Source organism: Trachurus japonicus, chromosome 5 (genome assembly GCF_045865225.1).
Source record: "Trachurus japonicus isolate A0001 chromosome 5, Traja_1.0".
Lineage (NCBI taxonomy): Eukaryota > Metazoa > Chordata > Actinopteri > Carangiformes > Carangidae > Trachurus > Trachurus japonicus.
In genome coordinates this window covers 2,096,305-2,114,928 of record NC_140911.1, presented here as the reverse complement: position 1 = coordinate 2,114,928, position 18,624 = coordinate 2,096,305, and the positions used below count along the sequence as shown (strand labels likewise).

Below are 18,624 nucleotides of genomic sequence, written 5' to 3'. Positions count from 1 at the left end.
TGTATTCACATGTTCTGATGTTCATTAATGTGTATTGTCCCTTTCAAATAAAAAAAATAAAATAAAAATAAATTCATGTACGAAGAAAAGAAAAATATGACACACAAGAACAGTTTACATACAGATGTACATGAAAGGAACCTTAAAGAAGCAAGAATGCGTATAGATAAAAGATGAAAAAAAAAGATGAAAAAAAAATAATATTTAATATATATATATATATATATATACAGCTCTGGAAAAGATTAAGAGACCACTCCGAAAATGATCAGTTTCTCTGGTTTTACTATTTATAGGTATGTGTTTGAGTAAAATCAAAGTGATTTTTTCAACTACCGACAACATTTCTCCCAAAATTGAAATAAAAATATTGTCATTTAGAGCTTTTATTGGCTGAAAATGACTAAACTAGTCTAAATAACAAGAAATATCAAGTCTATTCAGACCTTGAATAATAATGCAAAGAAAACATGTTGATATTTATTCCTAAACAACACAGCAAGAATATCTGAACTCAGGAAGAGTTTATAAATAGGTTTTGTGGGATAATGTCGATGTTTAATGTGTTTAATGTTGTTTAATCCCAGCAGTGGTTTTTATAATCTTCCTATAAAACCAGATCATGGTCAAGGTCAAGGTTTCTTTATTAATACCAGCCAGATGTGGTTCAGGTGATGACCCCATCAGAGTCTCATTAAGTAGAATGAGTTGTGTTTGTGTTGGTAGTTGTCGTACATGTAGAGATGCTTTTTAAGAAACATTTGTGACTTATTTTTTTCCAGAGCTGTAGATATAGTGAATAAAGTGAATGTATCATCTGTAACTTTATGTCTTTTGGAGATCATTTCAACTTCCACTTGATGAACTGTTTGGACCTGCATTATTTAATTAATGCAGCGGTGACATGTTGACAGTGAACACCTGTAGCAGCTTTGAGGCCGCCGGCTGCCAGAGTGAGGTTGTCGGCTGAGCGTCGGTCAGCGATGATGACGACGGCGCCGGGGACTCTGGGTCTGCGGCCGGCGGTCGGGGTCAGGAGGTACTGTCTGGTGAAGGTCACCGCCTCGCCTGCAGGGGGAGACAAACTGAGTTATAGAAGTTCACTCACATCAAACAGCAGCAGCAGCTTCACACGGAGCAGAGCAGAGCAGAGCAGAGCAGAGCAGGAGGGAAACCACGTAGAAACACACTGGGCCTGTCCCAATATGCACACTCCATCACACTTACACACTTGGGCACTTGGCGTGTGCGTTCATGGTCTTAGTGTCAGTGTTCAGTGTGTCCCGTTTCTCCAACGACCGAAAGTGCAGCCGCTTGATTTGCACTTTACCCACACTAGAGGTAAGACCGCATCCCAGCGAGTATTTACCGAGTATTTGGCCAAGTATAAATCCCACAATGCACCACGGTGAAGTCCCCCGTCACCGGCAGCCACAAGCCACGTTTAGGAAATGCGATTGAATTAATCTCAATAAAATGAAATTAACTTTCTATCTCATAATTATGACTTTTAATGTCATATTTTATATTCATCATGCTCTGTTCATGGTTTTATATTTTTTCGTTTTTCTTGTTTGTTTTATTTACTTACAGAGTTGGGCTTACATGTTTATGATCTGAATCTTGCGCATAGAGACACTTTAGGAGTAGATGAGACTGATCCAGCAGCACTGTTTATTAAAACTGTTGCTGTGTGTGTGTGTGTGTCGTAGTTGTACTACTGTGCGCAACGGCACAGGCTGCACTTGTCAAGTTTGTCCCGATTGCTTTTAAATCTCCCCCCACACGCTTGGCCACTTAATCCATGCTTGCACACTACTGTATATGCAAATATACGTTCCGCCGGCAAAACGTCACCAAAGTGTGTGTGTAACCAAGCGCACTGAGCCAAGTGTGGAGGAATGGGACAGGCCAACTGACCGATGTTGTTCCCTGGACTTTCATCGAACGGCGTGGACTGGATCTCCTGCAGCAGCGTGTCGGATCGGCCGTGGCGACTCAGCGGGAACCAGATTTTGGGTCTGTAACCGTACACCACCACTCCCACCTACAACAGGTGACAGAAAAGAAAAGGCATATAAAATAAATAACACATGTTTTAGTGTCCCAAAAAACATGTTCAACATATTCAAATCAGTAAGCAACGTACGATTGAAAAGGAGCAAGAGGAAGCCGAGCTTTTCAAAACAAAATAAACCGAACACAAGCATCCCTCCTCTGCTGCTCACCCTGAGCTTTCTCCTGGTTTTCCCTGTTAAAAGGGTTTTCCATGGAGTTTTTCCTCAGTGGATGTGAGGGTCTAAGGACAGAGGATGTTGTTATGATGCCATGTAAAGCCCTTTGAGACAAACTGGTGGTAAAAACGGGCTATACTAATAAAATTGCCTTGCCTTGCCTTGTCAAACAAACTCAACAGACTCACTCTCAGTTTTATAATCACCTCCCTATGTCGTCAAAATAATATTCCGCTCTCCAACCTACAGAAGCTTATTGCATTCAATAATATTTTTTTCTGTTTTTCTGACTAATTATTTTCAGATTTTCGTTGTTTTTTTTTTCTGACTTAACGAGATTTCAAAATCCCGTGAGAAGTTCCCACCTGCAAGTAACGTAAGGACTGATTTCAAATTAAAGGTATTACATCAGTCTGCTCTGATATTTTCCGAGTGATTCTCTCTGAGTCTGAGGTGGAGTTCTGTAATAACAGGTTGTTTCCTTTCAATATAAATCTGAATTTACTGGGAACACAGTGAAAATAAGACTGTATTTTTTGTGGAGCAGATCCATGGATCTAAGATGTAATAGATCCGTGATGAAGTGGAGGCTTGACCGCAGCGGTTGAACGTTACTTGCAGGTGGGAGCTTCTAGCGGGATTTTGAAATGTCAATAGCTAAGTCAGAAAAAAATACCCCGAAAAACAAACCAAAAGATAAATAACTTGTGTAGACGAGTACCTGAGAGTCCCGCGGTCCGATGGTGCTGAGCGACCCGGCTGCACTAGTGAGGAGTTCACGCAGCGGTCTGGCCATGCTGATCCGGTCGGTGGACGCCGGCACCAGAAACACCACGTCGAGCCGACCGTCCACACACACTGTGGACACAGAACACTGAGTCAGGGTGTAGTTTAGTTTCATGTCCACTGTTGCTGAGGGAAATCTGCAGCCTTGCCCTCTATTATATATATTCGTAAATCCTGATCCTGCACTTGCACTTAACTCTACACAAAAGGATATTATACGGATATTATACTTTCACATCCTCACTAGCAGGACGTTCCTCAAGGCCTTTGCACACTGGGTCCGTTTTTTTTCGTCCGAAATTGCCGCACGTCAAATAATAAATTCGACCTCATGTTGTGTCGATCATGTTTACACACTGAGTCCGAAACTTTCGTCCGTCATTAAAGTTTTCGGAACAGGTTCGATTTAATGCGTTTTTCGCATCCATGAAAATCCGTGAGGTAATGTGGGAGATTATTTTTCGGCGTATTCTGATATACAGTAAGTGATTCTTAAGTGATATTATGTATGGGTTATTGAAGTTTCTAATGGTATATTTGGGTTTATTTTCTGTATTTTGAGTCGTATGTAGAGGATATATATCCTGTATCAGATGTACTTTCAATTAAATATATGTGTATTGCTCATGATGAGCTGAGTGGGGGCGGTTGGTTCATAACGTTGTATTTTGTACTTTAATCTAATTATTTTCTCCTGCATTCTTAACAGAGTGTTTTTCTTTGTTTTTTTGGGGTAATTTTCGTTTGTATATGTATATGTGACTGTGTATGTATGCATGTACTGTATGTATTTTAAAAAAAAAGGAAGGGAAATTGTGTTTTTATGATTGAAAGTATGACATTGTTTCTTTTCAATAAAGATATTTTGGAGAAAAACAAAGGAAGAAGTGAGGTGATGAATGTTTTAGGTGTCTGTGTTACCGGTGCGTTCATCCACAGCGCTCTCTGTCCCCAGTCCGCTCTGGAAGGTCGGCTGCACGCTGAAGCGATAGCGGCGGCCGAGACGCAGCCCGGTCACCTGGTAGGAGGTGGAGGTGGCGGGCAGCGAGACGGACTGGCCGCGGCCCACATCTGAGACAGGACAGACAACAGGTACAATGACACGACTGCAGAGCAGGAAAACAAGAATCTAAAACAACACGTCACAACAAAGTCTCACCCGTCTCGTCTCTCCAGCGGAGGACGTATCCCGTGGCGCCGGGAAGAGGAATCCAGTCCAACCGAGCAGAACTCTGGGAAACCTCGGCCACGCGTAAAGTTGTGGTCGGCAGCGTGGGAGCAGGAGCACCAGCTACACACACACACACACACACACACACACACACAGTAAATCACTCAACATGACAGCAGACATATAGTAAGAACTAGACTTTAAAGGGATAGTTCAACATTTAGTCAAATTGGCCCATTGCCATAATCCCTATAGTCATAGCAGTAGGTTCGTTACCTTTAATTGTCGGTGCAAGCTATTTTTAGAACGGCGGAGCAGAGCCGTGAGCTGCTCAGAGCTACGCTACGGAGGCTTATTATGGGATTTCTTGGTTTCCCTCATCAAACTCATCAAATACACAATCCAACAACTCCACAACGCTCTGGTGGACAAGTTGTGAGCTGCACATTCACCACGCTATGAGATAATAACACAACGTTACCACACAGAGTTGTTTTAGAGGGAAATTCATGCAAAACCGCTGATGCACGTTGCCTTCAGGGACAGTTTTTCATCATCAGTCTCTGTATTTCCCTCTAAAACAACTCTGTGTGGTAACGTTGTGTTATTATCTCATAGCGTTAAAGGTAACGAACAAATAAAGGTAACGAACCTACTGCTATGACTATAGGGATTATGGCAATGGGGCGATTTGCCAAAATGTTGAACTATCCCTTTAAATGAGCAGGTTCATTTGTCTGAGTTTCATTTATCCAGCCGACATGTTTTTTAAACACTGTGAATACGGAGAGAAGGACTCAGACTCACGTGTGGTGACTCTGACGGACACGGGACTTCCCTCTCGGTTCTGGACTAGAGCCATGACCTGCACCTCGTACTGAGCTCCGGGGTCCAGCCGGTCCAGGTCCACCGCCGTCACGTCTCCTCCAACCACCTGGCTTCTTTCTTCTCCACCTGAAGAAGCACAAGGACACATGGACACATAGACACGTAACTCATTACTGCAGAAATCTCCTTTGTCTTAATGCATATGTCAGTGGACGTTTGTTGAAAGGAGAGGCTTTGACATACATTCTCCTTTTTAAAGGTGTAACAGGGTTCCCTCTCTTTTCTTGAAATCATTTTCCAGGACATTTTCAGTTGCTGCAGTCTGACCGACATGTTATTACGTCACATACACTACTCACAAAAAGTTAGGGATATTGGCTTTCAGGTGAAATTTATGGAAAATGTGAAAAGTTCAGGCTACGGTGATATTATTATATCATGAAAGTAGAACATTTCAGTAGAAGCACTGGTTGTTTCTTCATCTCAAACTATTTATTGAAACAAAAGCCAACAAAAACCAACAACAGTGGCGGGTAAACCAGACGTTCTGGGTTACAGAGTTACCGGCCTCTACACGGCTGATTGGTTGAACAGTTGATCACTTGTTGTTAGGTGTCGTCTCGGTCTCATGATGTCAGAATGTGAACAGCCTGAAGAGGACGACTGTTTCAACCAGTCCAGTTCTAACTGAACCAGGACATTTACTGGTTGATTCATGGATCAAACTCCTGTTGTGAATTTTGCCATTAAAGGGATAGTTCACCCAAAATTCAAATTTCACTCATTATCTCCTCCCCCTCATGTGGACTAAGGGCTGGGAGAAGTTTCAGAGTCCTCCGTGGCTTCTCTGAGTTACAGGGGGTCTCGGCGTAGCAGTGCATGTCCATATAACGGTTGCAAATGGATACCAACTGTCTTCGTAACAAAAAGACACACCAAAAAACATCCAAATACCTCCATGCTGCTCGTATGTAATGTCCCTCTTGTATTGAAGCCCCGACATGAGAAATTGTTCCGAAAAAAATTAAATAAGTCTATATTTTAAGCTTTGTTAATTTTTTTCGGAACAATTTCTCATGTCGGGGCTTCAATACAAGAGGGACATTACAGACGTGGAGCTCCGTTCGCTACCGTCATATGGACATGCAGTGCTGCACGGAGCCCCGCTGCACTCTGCACACGCTCCCAGCCCTTAGTCCACATGAGGGTGAGTAGATAATGAGTGAAATTTGAATTTTGGGTGAACTATCCCTTTAAGCTCCTTGTCAGAGAACAGCAACTTGTGCAAAAAATACTGAAACATTGAAGAGTTGAACATGTGCATTCAAAGGTTTAGAGAAGGTCACATTGCGTTCACCTGTAAAGGTTAGAACGCATTTTAGCTTCACCCTGAAATTTCACCTGAAAGCTGAACATCCCTAACTTTCTGTGAGTAGTGTAAACACCAACACATCCCCCGTCCCTTTCCTGCTTTGAAGAAGTAAAGTGTTCTTTTCAACAGTTGAACCTTATTTTGTACATTGAACCAGTTTGTTTCTGTGTTTCTTCCTCTCTCAGCCCCAGAAGTCTGATCTAAAGATGTTGCAGTCTGTGGCTCTGACTCATCTATGGAACAAACTCTGACACGCTGAGAAATTCTGAAGAAATTTATAATAGAACAACACAAAAACATGTTTTTGTTATTAAACCAGACCGCTCCTCTATCTGTCACTCAGCAGAGAAAACACTCATGATCACAATCCAACACCGGAATCAACTCAAAGTCTCTAATTTTCTTTGGAAAATAAATCCTTAGTGGGGTCAGAAAAAGTCAAACAGAGCTTTAAATAGTCAAGCTTTTCCAGAACATTTGACTTTGTCTCTCATTTTCCATGTGTTTTCCATGAATGGAAAGTTGCTCAACCATTTTCCAGGTTTTCCAGGACCCTGTTTAAAGGGATAGTTCACCCAAAATGCAAATTTCACTCATGATCTCCTCCCCCTCATGTGGACTAAGGGCTGGGAGAAGTTTCAGAGTCCTCCGTGGCTTCTCTGAGTTACAGGGGGTCTCGGCGTAGCAGTGCATGTCCATATGACGGTTGCAAATGGATACCAACTGTCTTCGTAACAAAAAGACACACCAAAAAACATCCAAATACCTCCATGCTGCTCGTATGTAATGTCCGTCTTGTATTGAAGCCCCGAAATGCAAAATTGTCCCGAAAAAAATTAAATAAGTCAATATTTCAAGCTTGTTTTGTAGCGGAAGCTTCTCGAAGCTTCTCTTCCTGGTCCGTCCAAATTTGGACGAGCCAGGGTCCATCCTCTTCCCAATTTGTCCAAATTTGACGAACCGGGAAGAGGAGCTTCGAGAAGCTTCCGCTACAAAACAAGCTTGAAATATAGATTTATTTAATTTTTTTCAGGACAATTTCGCATTTCGGGGCTTCAATACAAGACAGACATTACATACGAGCAGCATGGAGGTATTTGGATGTTTTTTGGTGTGTTTTTTTGTTACGAAGACAGTTGGTATCCATTTGCAACCGTCATATGGACATGCACTGCTACGCCGAGACCCCCTGTAACTCAGAGAAGCCACGGAGGACTCTGAAACTTCTCCCAGCCCTTAGTCCACATGAGGGGGAGGAGATAATGAGTGAAATTTCAATTTTGGGTGAACTATCCCTTTAAATAACTGTGAGATCACAACAAACGCACCGTCCGTCCTCTTCCAGGAAACTCGATAAGCCGTGGCTCCCTGCACGCCGACCCAGGTGACCCGGACCACCTCCCCTCTGGTCTCCTGGACCTGCAGCGACGTCACGGTTCCCACCACAGACTGGTCCGACTCTGTCAGGACCACACACACGGCAACGTTCACATTTATTATATAGTATATTCTCCAAATAAAAAGACAACATGAACAATGGGTGTTGATGTGGATCTGAGTGTTTGGGTGCAGCACCTGTCCTGATGTTGAGGGCCGTGGGACTTCCCTCTCTGGAGCCGCTCAGCGTAGAAACCAGAACGCTGTACGCCGAGTCGGCCTGCAGCCCGTCGATGGTGTAGGAGGACACGTCAGCCGCCACGCTACGACTCGCTTCAACTCCTGCACCAAGAGAGATGAACATGAAGCCAAATAACCACAACTTCACACAGTTTCACACAGCTGGCCGGAGTTTAGATGGAACAATTGTATGAGATTGCTGCTCAGAAGAGGCGTCAAGGCAGTGGAACAGATTGTTGGAGGATTTGTGGTTCAGATAAAGTCAACTATTATCATTTGTTTTGGGATTGTCCAAAACCTTTGTCTTACTGGCATGACATTCGTGATTGTCTGGAATACACATTTCAAATTACTATACAAAGTGTTTTGGTGCCATAGCATTGCATACTGCATAATGTCTATGGATATTCTCATTCATCCAGGTCATAGCTAGCCTGCCAAGCCAGACTACATCATTAACATGTCTAGTCTGTCAACGAGCGGTAGACCTCGGCTCAATCCAGGGGACGGGATGAAGGCTGTCTTTCAAACTGCCTCTGCACCAATAGGGTAGCGCTACGACCAATCAGAGCAAAGAGCAGGATGACGTTAGCCTGACAAGCCAATTAAAATGTATGTCGTCATGGCGTTAAGCCGCCCAACGACTCTCTAAACAGATAGAGCGCTGTGATTGGTGAACACAAACGGTGTTCCAGACTCAAAAAGTTCCTATGGCTCGTTTCTAGACCCACCTACGGAGCAAAGAGATTTGCTGCCACTAGGGGGCAGAGAGATTTCTAGGCTAGGTCATCGTTCTTTTCTGGGCAAATTGAATCATAGGCAACTGGACTTGTATTTGTCTGGGAAGACGTTTTGCCTCTTATCCAAGGGGCTCCATCAGTTCGTACGCAACAAGTCTCACTAGTCCACACTAGCTAGACGACTAACTAGTCGTCTAGCTAGTGCGTATTTGTCTTCCCAGACAAATACAAGTCCAGTTGCCTACGATTCAATTTGCCCAGAAAACATACTGCATAATCAATAGCAGACAAATATCTAATGAAGATATTATTGATTGGAGCGAAGAAAGCTGCAACAAGGAAACGGCTCCAAGCCAACGCTCCGACACCGGAAGACTGGGAACTGTTGATGAGGTCTACTTCATGGAGAGACTGACATTCACTTTAAAACTACATCGGAGAAATTTAAGAGATGGTGGTCAAAATGGATCAGATATATAAGATCACGGATACCTGAACTGCTTTACGTACTTCTATTACGTGGCTTAAAGTACCAGACTATTAACCTACTGGAGCAACTGAAAATTGCTGTCGATAGATCCTGAAAAATTAGTAAGTGTGATCCATTGTTTAAATGTTCCTATATTACACAATGTAAAATGAAAAGGGAGAGTAATAGATGAAAATATATTTGTGCAAGTGCATGTTTTCGTTTTGTGTGCATGTAATTGTGCTAAAATGATTTTGTATGTTTCTCCCTGAGAAAAAGAAAAGAAAAAGAAGCCAACTACAGAGACATGAGGCCAGAAGAGAGACAGTCGATCGCCATCTGAATCTTAATCTATTAATTACTTTAATCTTTTCTTCACCTTGTTTGGCTGCATCGTTTGTCTGTAAAAGTTTTCTCAGTGTTAAAATCTTTTCGCTGCTCACCATTCTCGTGGCGCCAGGTGATCCTGTAGCCCGTGGCCCTCGGGGAAGGCGACCACGTGATGCGTATCCTCTGAGCCGTGACGTCGATGATGCGGAGGCCAGACACCGAGCCGCCGTGGGGATTGGTCCGAGCCGACAGAGTCACCACTTCTCCGACGCGCTGACCGACGACGGCCGCGACGCCGATGACCAGCGCCTCGTCCGGCTGCAGCCCGTCGATGGTGTAGGCCGTGGCCTCGGGCCCCAGAGGACGGGACTGTTCAGCACCTGAGATGGAGAATAGAGTACCAATAGTGTGTACACAATACATTTATCTATACACATTTAGTGCAATATTAGACACACATCCACATGTGCAATCATAGTGCAATTTAAGTCAATCCTGCACTTTATTGGGACATTGTGTATCCAGATTAAATTTTATCTTGCACTCATCTCTTTAGCAAATAGCACTTTAATTAGCACTGTAGCACTTCATAACTGCTCTGTAATCTCTTGGTCCCCTTACTACTTCTTTGGCCAATTAATATACGTCTGTTGTTCATGTCATATATGTTGTGTAGATGTCAAGGTGTTATCATGATTTTTATAGATATATATACGTATGTGTTATTATAATGTGTATGCTGTAGAATGAATGTATATGCAATATGATATGAAGTGTAAGTGATTGTGGAATAATGTATACATATACTATAATATGTAGATATGGATGTAATATGGATTAGTATGTGATTAATTACTAACAAAAAATGGATAAAGCACAGTAACGAAGTGGAAACGCTCACTCTGTTTTTGTTTTGTTAGGTGAGGCGTATTGCTCACTTGTTTTTTGTTTTCTTTGTTTTTAAGTTTTATAATGTTTCTGTTTTTGTATTTTTTTACTGTATATTTGATACTGTTGGACCCCAGGAAGAAGAGCTGTAGCTTGGCTGCAACTAATGGGGATCCGAATAATAAACTAAACTAAACTAAACTGTGATGCATTGTTCTATAGTCGTAGTCCTGCCTCTTGTGCTTTTATCTTCATTGTTTTTATGTCTAACATCAACCTGCCAATGGGACTGGGGATGGAAATCAGCCACTTGGCTACAATCCCACATATTTACATGACAGTGTTAATCAATATGTACTGTAAAAAAAATAAAAATAAAATCTGAATCAGAAATCTGAGAACACAACGCAGGATGATGCCGTGACCATAAAACACTGACGACCACCCAGAAACAGAGGGAAAGAGATGAGACTTCAGTGTCTGCTTTTATCTTCTTCCAAAGGCCAAAAACTCTTCAACATGTACAATCCAACACAACACTATGAACTGACTAAATAAATAAAGATAAATAATAAAGCATCAACTCACTGTTGCCCTGTCTCCAGGTGACCCTGTACCCCGTCGCCCCTGTCACTCCCGACCAGGCGATTCGAAGCCTCCGGCTGTTTGCGTTTGTCACCCTGAGGTTCGTCACTCGTCCGGCGCTTTGCTCTGAAGCGAAAAGGAACAACTAAATGTCAATGTTTGAATCTTTATATAACAGCAGGAGTGTTGAGGAGTCTCAGTGTTTCACTTCTAGGGAAACAACGAGACGCAGAAACAGCAGGAAACCATCCACATGCAGATATGTAGCCCTGTGTGTTGAACGGTGTTGGCTTCTGTCAGATCCATAGGGAACACTGAAGAACATACATCTGTTGAACAACATTTAACCCCTAATTTCGACCGACTCGATACGGTTTAGCTCTATTTGACGTACAGTATCAAACCTTCGCCCACTGGAACTACAAACTATGGTGATAGCAGCCGTTAATAAAGTGAGATTAACATGTAAACAACAGATCACTTTGTCTTTCTGAGGTTGATTTTTTTTTTACTTTCTGTTTGTGTTCTTGTTTCCACTCCCATGATTAATATTTTTTCATGTCATGTTTTTTACGTCCTGTGAGCTTTGACTGATTGATCCAATCCACTCCACTCTATCTATATAGCACATTTCCAAAACATGAAAGTGCTGCAGAGTGATTTACATACAGGACACAGAGCATAAAATGGTTAAGAGAAACATAATGAGAATTAAAATTAAAGATAAAAAGTAATTTAAAACAAAACAAAAAGGAATAAATAAAAAACTGAAAATAAGAAAGAGGCATAAAAGAACAGACAGATTAAAACAAACAAGAGTTCACACAACTCTCATGCTGAGTTAAAAGCCAAAGAATAAAGGTACGTTTTAAGACGTGATTTAAGAGTAGGTAGTGTGGGGGACATTTTTATTTCTAATGGCAGCTCATTCCCTCATTCCACAGAAAATGCTTCATCACCTCGATTGATGAGTTGTTACTTGTGCCAGCGGTTGAAACTAATGTTGACAAAGTGATGATTTACAATCAGAAAGTTTGTCTTTGTGTTTTATTTTGAAATTTACTGGATGCTCTATGCGTTTGACTTCCTGTGTGGGGCGATCTAATCGATGTGGACTGATTTGTGTTGACGGCTGCTTGATCCGGCAAAAACAGACATCTTTCTGTCGGATCAGTGGAGCTGTGACGGACCGGAGACATAGTGGAAATGCACTGATTGAATTTAATTGAATTTAATTTAGTTTATTTGATAGGGACAATGCAGGTTAAAGCAGAAGTAAGTGATATATTTGTGTTAATATAAGTCTTAAATAGTTATATCTTCCGACAGCAATCACTTCTATAGAGTGTTTGGTCTGAAACACGGGTCTGTCAGTCACTCTGCTCTGCTCTGAGCCCAGGAGAAAACATTTATCGTATCCTACAGTTTTTATCCAATGAGGAGAGAGAACGGCATGCAGGGCTGTGTGTGCAGCCAAGGGACGCCGTGAATGTGGTGGCGTAGGGACGAGGACTGTTATGGTGCGTTCAAGGAAACTCGTAACTCGTGTTTTTCCGACCTGTGAAGTGGTACCAGTTCGATCTGGTACGAGTTCATGGGTCAGAAGTTACGAGTGGCCGTTATAGTGACTTTCACAGGTAAAACAGGTCGGAGAAACATGAGTGGGTTGCCTGGAACACTACAAAGTCGTAAGTTGTGACTTGAAGCTGTAATTTACGATTTCAAAAGCCTGCCTGGAACGCAGCATTAGCCAAAACGACCGGATCGCTTACTTCTGCTTTAAGATAGTAACACTTCCACTCGTTACAAACAAGTCAATGTGACTGATGTTCTGCATACAGAGTTTTATAGCTAATGCTAGTGTCCAACTCCCGTACCTAGTTAGGCTTTTAGTAGAAGAAAGATGGTAAGAAAAAAGACATGAAACTGAATGGGAGTGAATGGGCTCTATGCACAGCTCCACTACTTCCTGAATTTAAGGCAGCTCCTTCATTTCCTGTCTTACATTATTGGACAAACTGATTAATCCAGCTGTGTGTCTGAGTAGTCACAATGGTCAGACACACCTGATTAATCAGTTTGTCCAATAATGTAAGGTAAGGAAACTGGGGGTCAGGTTCCAGATGCTGAAACTCACAGATGAATGAGAAGTCACAGGTGCAGCATGAAGACTCACCTGGTTTGATCGTCACGGTAACCGGGTCTCCTTCGTTCTCTCCCACCAGCGCCGTCACGCTGACGACATAGGACACGCCCACTGTCAGGTCTCGGAGGTCCAGGGTCGTCTGGTTTCCGGGGATCGTCCGAGTCTCCTCTGTTCCAGCTGACGTGACAGGAAGCAGATGTTCAACGGTCATGTTTCTACTCACAGCTGTGTCATGGACGTTAAAGGACAATTCTGGGCAAATTCACCTCGGGGCTGTATGTTCCTAACATGTTAGGTCTAACAGAAGGAATCTGAAGATTTCCAGTGTAATTCCTCCTGTTTTGCGGTAGTTGTGTCTGTCCCCGCGTCGCCACGGCAGCGATGAATGGGAGCGGATTGAAGTTCTGCTGCTTAGGCTGTTTCCATCCCTCAAAGCCACAGACAGCGTCAGATGGAGACTCAAACATGCAGCCAGAAGTTTATTTACTTGAAGCAAGTCCAGAGTTGATATTCCTGTGTTTATGACACAAACGGGAGCTTCCGACTGCACCTGAACACACCGAGCGTCAACTTGGGTCTCGACTCCGGGAGACTTTGAATTAGATCTAGTTTTACAAACATGTCGGCTTGCTTGAAGTCAATAAACTTCTGGCTGCATGTTTGAGTCTCCATCTGACGCTGTCTGTGGCTTTGAGGGATGGAAACAGCCTAAACAGCAGAACTTCATTTCTTGTCTTTGCCTGTCTATTGTCTATGACTAGTTTGTCACATTGATTTTGGGTTTGATCTGTCTCTGTCTATTGTCAGGACTGTTTGTTATAGTTATTTGTAATACAGAGAATATGATTGTTTTATATGATAACTGAAAATTACAAATAAAGTGTTAAAAAAAACAAAAACAGGATCAATTAAACTGAAAATCTTCAGATTCCTTCTTTTAGACCTAAAATGTTAGGAACATACAGCCCCGATGTGAATTTGCACAGAATTGTCCTTTAAGATGAGACCAGAGTGATGAAGCAGCTACTGTACCGTCGGTGTTCTGGATAACGATGCGGTATTGCGTTGCCCCGGCGACACCGATCCATCCCAGTCTGACGGTGCTGCCCAGAGACTCCACCACACTCAGGTTGGACACGCGGCCCACCGGCTGCCCCTCTGCAGCAGCACGGGGAACAGACAGGAAGGAAACATTTAGGAAACAGAACAACAGAGCATCAACCACAGTGTTTTATTGATGAGCCATAAATCAGCCTGGATGAGTTCAGACTTTAGAGTAAAGTTCCCTCTGGCCGAGTCACCGACCTCTGGATGTGGTGGAAACAGGTGTGGCCTCCTCCCGACCCTCGTACAGAGTGTACAGGGTGATGATGTACTCTGTGTTGGGACGAAGGCCAGTTAGCTCGTAGCTGCTGGTGCTTCTGGGGAACGCCAGGCTCTGGACTCGGCCTCCTGCAGACAGACAGAGCAACGACCCGACATCAGGAGGACAGGGCCGTTGCTAGGAATTCTGGGCCCCCTTAAAGAATGCTAAAGTGGGCCCCTCCCCCTAACTGTTCCTTTTTTTTTCTTAGACTACGTATGTATTATCGTTTTTTATTTAGCCTTCTTTGTTTTGATGCTAATGCAGCATTACACTGCAAAAACTCAAGTATCTTAGCAAGAATATTTGCCTTATTTCTAGTCAAAATGTAATATCTAGTCAAAACAAATCTCATTATACTTAAAATAAGACACATCTAAAAGTAGCTTGTTTTTAGACACTTTTTACTTCTTTCAAGCAGATTTTCACTTGGAATAAGTAGAAAAATCTGATAGTGGAGCAAGTTTTTCTTCCTTTTTACAAGCACAAAAAACTTACTTTCACTGGCAGATTTTTCTATTTATTGTGAATTTAAGTGAAAATTATCTAAAAACAAGTTAATTTTTAGGTGATGAGTCTTATTTTAAGTGGAAAGAGATTAGTTTTGACTAGAAATGAGACATTTGGACAAGAAATAAGACAAATATTCTTGAAAAGATGTTGAGTTTTTACAGTGTACTATGGGCCGGATTTACTAAGATCCCAGATAGTGGGCGCTATATTGTTTGCTCCCGCTATAATATTGCGTGTTTGGTTAGTGCACGCAAAACAGGTGATCTACTAAGAGTAACCCGCTAAATGAAAACACGTGCAAACCGCAATATGTAAATGAGGGTTTTGCGCGTCGTAATCGTTTCCGCCATGGAGAGAGTGGACAGAGAGCTGGATGGACGAAGGGACAGAATGACATTTGATCCGATGCATACAGTGACAGCACGTGTGTTCATCTCTCTCGCGCTCTGTTTAGATAAATAAACACAAATCGCTACAGGGCCCAACTCGTCATATAGTGACCAACAGGCAGCAGCTGCAGCGACAATCACACACCTATAATATGTGTGTGTGTGTGTGTGCCGCCCATGATCGAGTGGATTAATAGAGAGCTCAGGTGGGACACACGGATCTAAACACTCTGACCACTGACCAGAGGGATCAAAGACGGGTGAAGGCAGCGGTGACGTGTCTCAGTCCGGGACCGGGACTGAGAGACGGAGCTGAGCAGCCAGGTGAGAGGAGAGGAGAGGAGCGCACTGCAGGACAGACGTGCCCCGTGCGTAACGGCGCGTAAAAGAGTTTTAACACGGCTGAAAAACTGTTAGAGAATTACCCAGACGTGAGGAAATGCAGAGATGTAAGATCACGGGGCTCTGACAGGTATCAAATCAATAAACGCATACGTTTTGGCGAAGTTGTATCAGTTAGTACATGGTTTCAGACGTGGTGAATAAAGACGCAAAAACAGCCAACGCAATCTCTTCCTGGTTTGGTATTGCACGCGCTAAATAAATCGATTTGCATCTACTCCTCCCAGTATTCTGCACGTTCTGGCTGAAACGCCCATATTTACATATTCATCAAGGCAAACACGCTAAATGGATCGCACGTGCTATTCTGCCCGTATGAGGGACGCAATCCTCGGTGCGTCCGGTTAGTAGATCAGGTTCCACATGTGTTTGCACGTGCAATCACGTTTGCACACGTTTTAATACACGCAAACCTTTAGTAAATCCGGCCCTATGAGTATTAGTCAGGGTCTTACGCAGAATAAATCAGTCATACAAAGATTAGACTACTGGGGTTTTTTATGGGCCCCACTGGGCGCTGGGCCCCTAGAATTATCATCACCTTTCTCCCCTATACAACGGCCCTGCAGGAGGATCATCAGGTTTACAGGTGAGTGGGAGGACATGTGTGTGGTATATACTGTAAATCCTCCAATAAAAGCCTCAGAGTCCCAACACATCAGGTCGATGCCGTGTGCAAAAAAGCCAACCAGCGCATGTACTTTCTTCGGAAGCTCAGGAACAAAAACATTGACTCCAAGTTCATGGAAATGTTTTATTCTTGTATTCTTTATTGAATCTGTCCTGACATTTGCTTTTATCTGCTGGTTTGGGTCAATTAACCTGAAAAACCACAACAGACTTCAGGGCATAGTTAAGAGTGTGCAGTAAAATTGTTGGTACATTACTCTTTTGTACAAAAACCAGGGCCCTGAACAAAGCTAAACTTGTCCTGTCTGACCCCAGCCATCCCTTAGCACCTGAATTTAAACTGCTTCCATCTAGACGCAGATTTAATGTGCCCAGATGCAGGACTGACAGATTTTTTTAAAAACTTGAGTCTCAACCAGACGCTGGTCTCTGTACTGGACCGGGTCTGGCTCCAGGTCTCAGTCAATAAAAGCTGAATCTCAGTTTGAAGTCGGGTCTGTTTCTATTTTCCTACAAGTTCTTGTGAATGAACAAAACCTCTCAAGGCCCACAATGCGAGGAAACAACTGGGTTTTATGCCAGAAATAAGGTCAAGGTTGTGAAAAACAGCACTTCTCCTTGCTGTTGGAGGAGTTACGGTACATATTAATCCAGTATGTGAACGTGTGAGTGTGAGAGTGAGTGATCTGACCTTCTCCCTCTCTCCACTCCAGCCGGTAGCCCTGAGACGACTGGATCAACCTCCAGGTGAGGCGGATGGAGGAGGGGCCGGTGGTGGCTGCTCTCAGCACCTGCTGCTCCTGACGCTCTGTGGAGAACACACGTTACGTAACTAACATGTAGGATTATGTAATGTGTCATGAGAGGAGCTCTGCTGTCGTCCATTAAGATGTCAAAAGCATCGGTTCACCTGAGGTGGCCCACCTGAGGCTGAATCCATTAAACATCATAAGCAAAAACCTGCACAAAATCCTTATATATTTTCAAGTCTGACTGAATAATAAACTGAAACTGACTGGTTATTGGCTGTTGACTGATCATCACTTCTTCTATATTCAGTAACAATTTAATTTATAGGCCGTTAATTGCGTAGTAATGTCAAGAAATAGCCCAGAAATAACAGTCAATGTCATAGTAATGTCTCATGTTTTTCATAAGGGCAAAAGATTACACATGCTTTTCAAGCTTTGAATTTTTTGGGAAAGGCCAGAATTTTTCTCCACCAAATCCTTGCAATTGACCAATATTTCTTGGCTATTTCTTGACATTATCATGTGATTAACGGCCTGTATATTAAAGAGTTACCCTATATTCTTACAGATTAGTTTAGTTTAGTTTACTATAGATTCCCATTAAAGCAGCGACTATTCTTCCTGGGGTCCACAGCTACAATATTAAAATTTCAAAAAAGTTCATACTCAATCTTTAAACATACATAAATATACACATACTTGCATAAATGTTCAAATATAAGACAATTATCCTGAACCAAGCAAACCAAACGGGTCATGCATTAATGACAAACAACAACACACCAAACTAAACTACTGTAGGAAGAAAAATAATAAAAATAAATAAATAAATAATAAGCAAAAGGAAATAAAAGAAGCATACATATAGAAACTCATAGCAGAATAGGAAAAAAACATGTCAAAGAATTAAATGCAGTCCAAAAAGATTTCAATTTAACTTCACATTTAGAGAGCGTCTAAATGTGAAGTTTCAGAAAACTTTTTGATCAAATAACTTTCTTCATAAGTTACAGCCTCTGTGCTTCAACAGAGTGTTTCCTTGGCAGAGAAAACAGTAATACAGCAAAGAGAGGAATACAAAGTATAAATCAAGAGTCTCAAACACTGAACATTGTTTCAGTAACCTGACATGTGTCCCATTCCTTTTAATATCATTTTGAACCCTTTCATCCTCAGTTAATAAACCACTTAGCAGTGAATGTGAAGTCTTTTCCACATCAGAAACACTGGTATCACTGACTCCACCTTGGCTGTGATTAGCCAGATCCCAAAACAGGCAAAGAGGTGGAGAGAGTTGACCGCTGTCTCTAAAAGCTAAATGTCCAGAATAGATGAGACCTCTGGCTTCTTCATCTTCCGGTCCAAGGGAATATTTGCACCATAATTGAGGAAATTCATTCATGACAAGA

The 18,624-nt window shown here is 42.5% G+C and overlaps 1 protein-coding gene across 1 annotated transcript in view; it reads right to left on the bottom strand.

The window, feature by feature from the left end:
* LOC146986752 (collagen alpha-1(VII) chain-like) overlaps window positions 1–18,624 on the bottom strand; it is a 51,827-nt gene that overhangs the window by 14,865 nt on the left and 18,338 nt on the right. The window contains exons 12-25 of the mRNA XM_085777828.1: window positions 17,155–17,271; window positions 14,472–14,618; window positions 14,199–14,324; window positions 13,197–13,343; window positions 11,024–11,146; window positions 9,661–9,927; window positions 7,967–8,110; window positions 7,720–7,851; window positions 4,999–5,145; window positions 4,180–4,311; window positions 3,942–4,091; window positions 2,956–3,092; window positions 1,921–2,047; window positions 922–1,068 (exon numbers count right to left, since the gene is read on the bottom strand). Coding sequence (XP_085633954.1) covers window positions 922–1,068; window positions 1,921–2,047; window positions 2,956–3,092; window positions 3,942–4,091; window positions 4,180–4,311; window positions 4,999–5,145; window positions 7,720–7,851; window positions 7,967–8,110; window positions 9,661–9,927; window positions 11,024–11,146; window positions 13,197–13,343; window positions 14,199–14,324; window positions 14,472–14,618; window positions 17,155–17,271 — 2,043 coding nt within the window. The remainder of the gene's footprint in view (window positions 1–921; window positions 1,069–1,920; window positions 2,048–2,955; window positions 3,093–3,941; window positions 4,092–4,179; window positions 4,312–4,998; window positions 5,146–7,719; window positions 7,852–7,966; window positions 8,111–9,660; window positions 9,928–11,023; window positions 11,147–13,196; window positions 13,344–14,198; window positions 14,325–14,471; window positions 14,619–17,154; window positions 17,272–18,624) is intronic.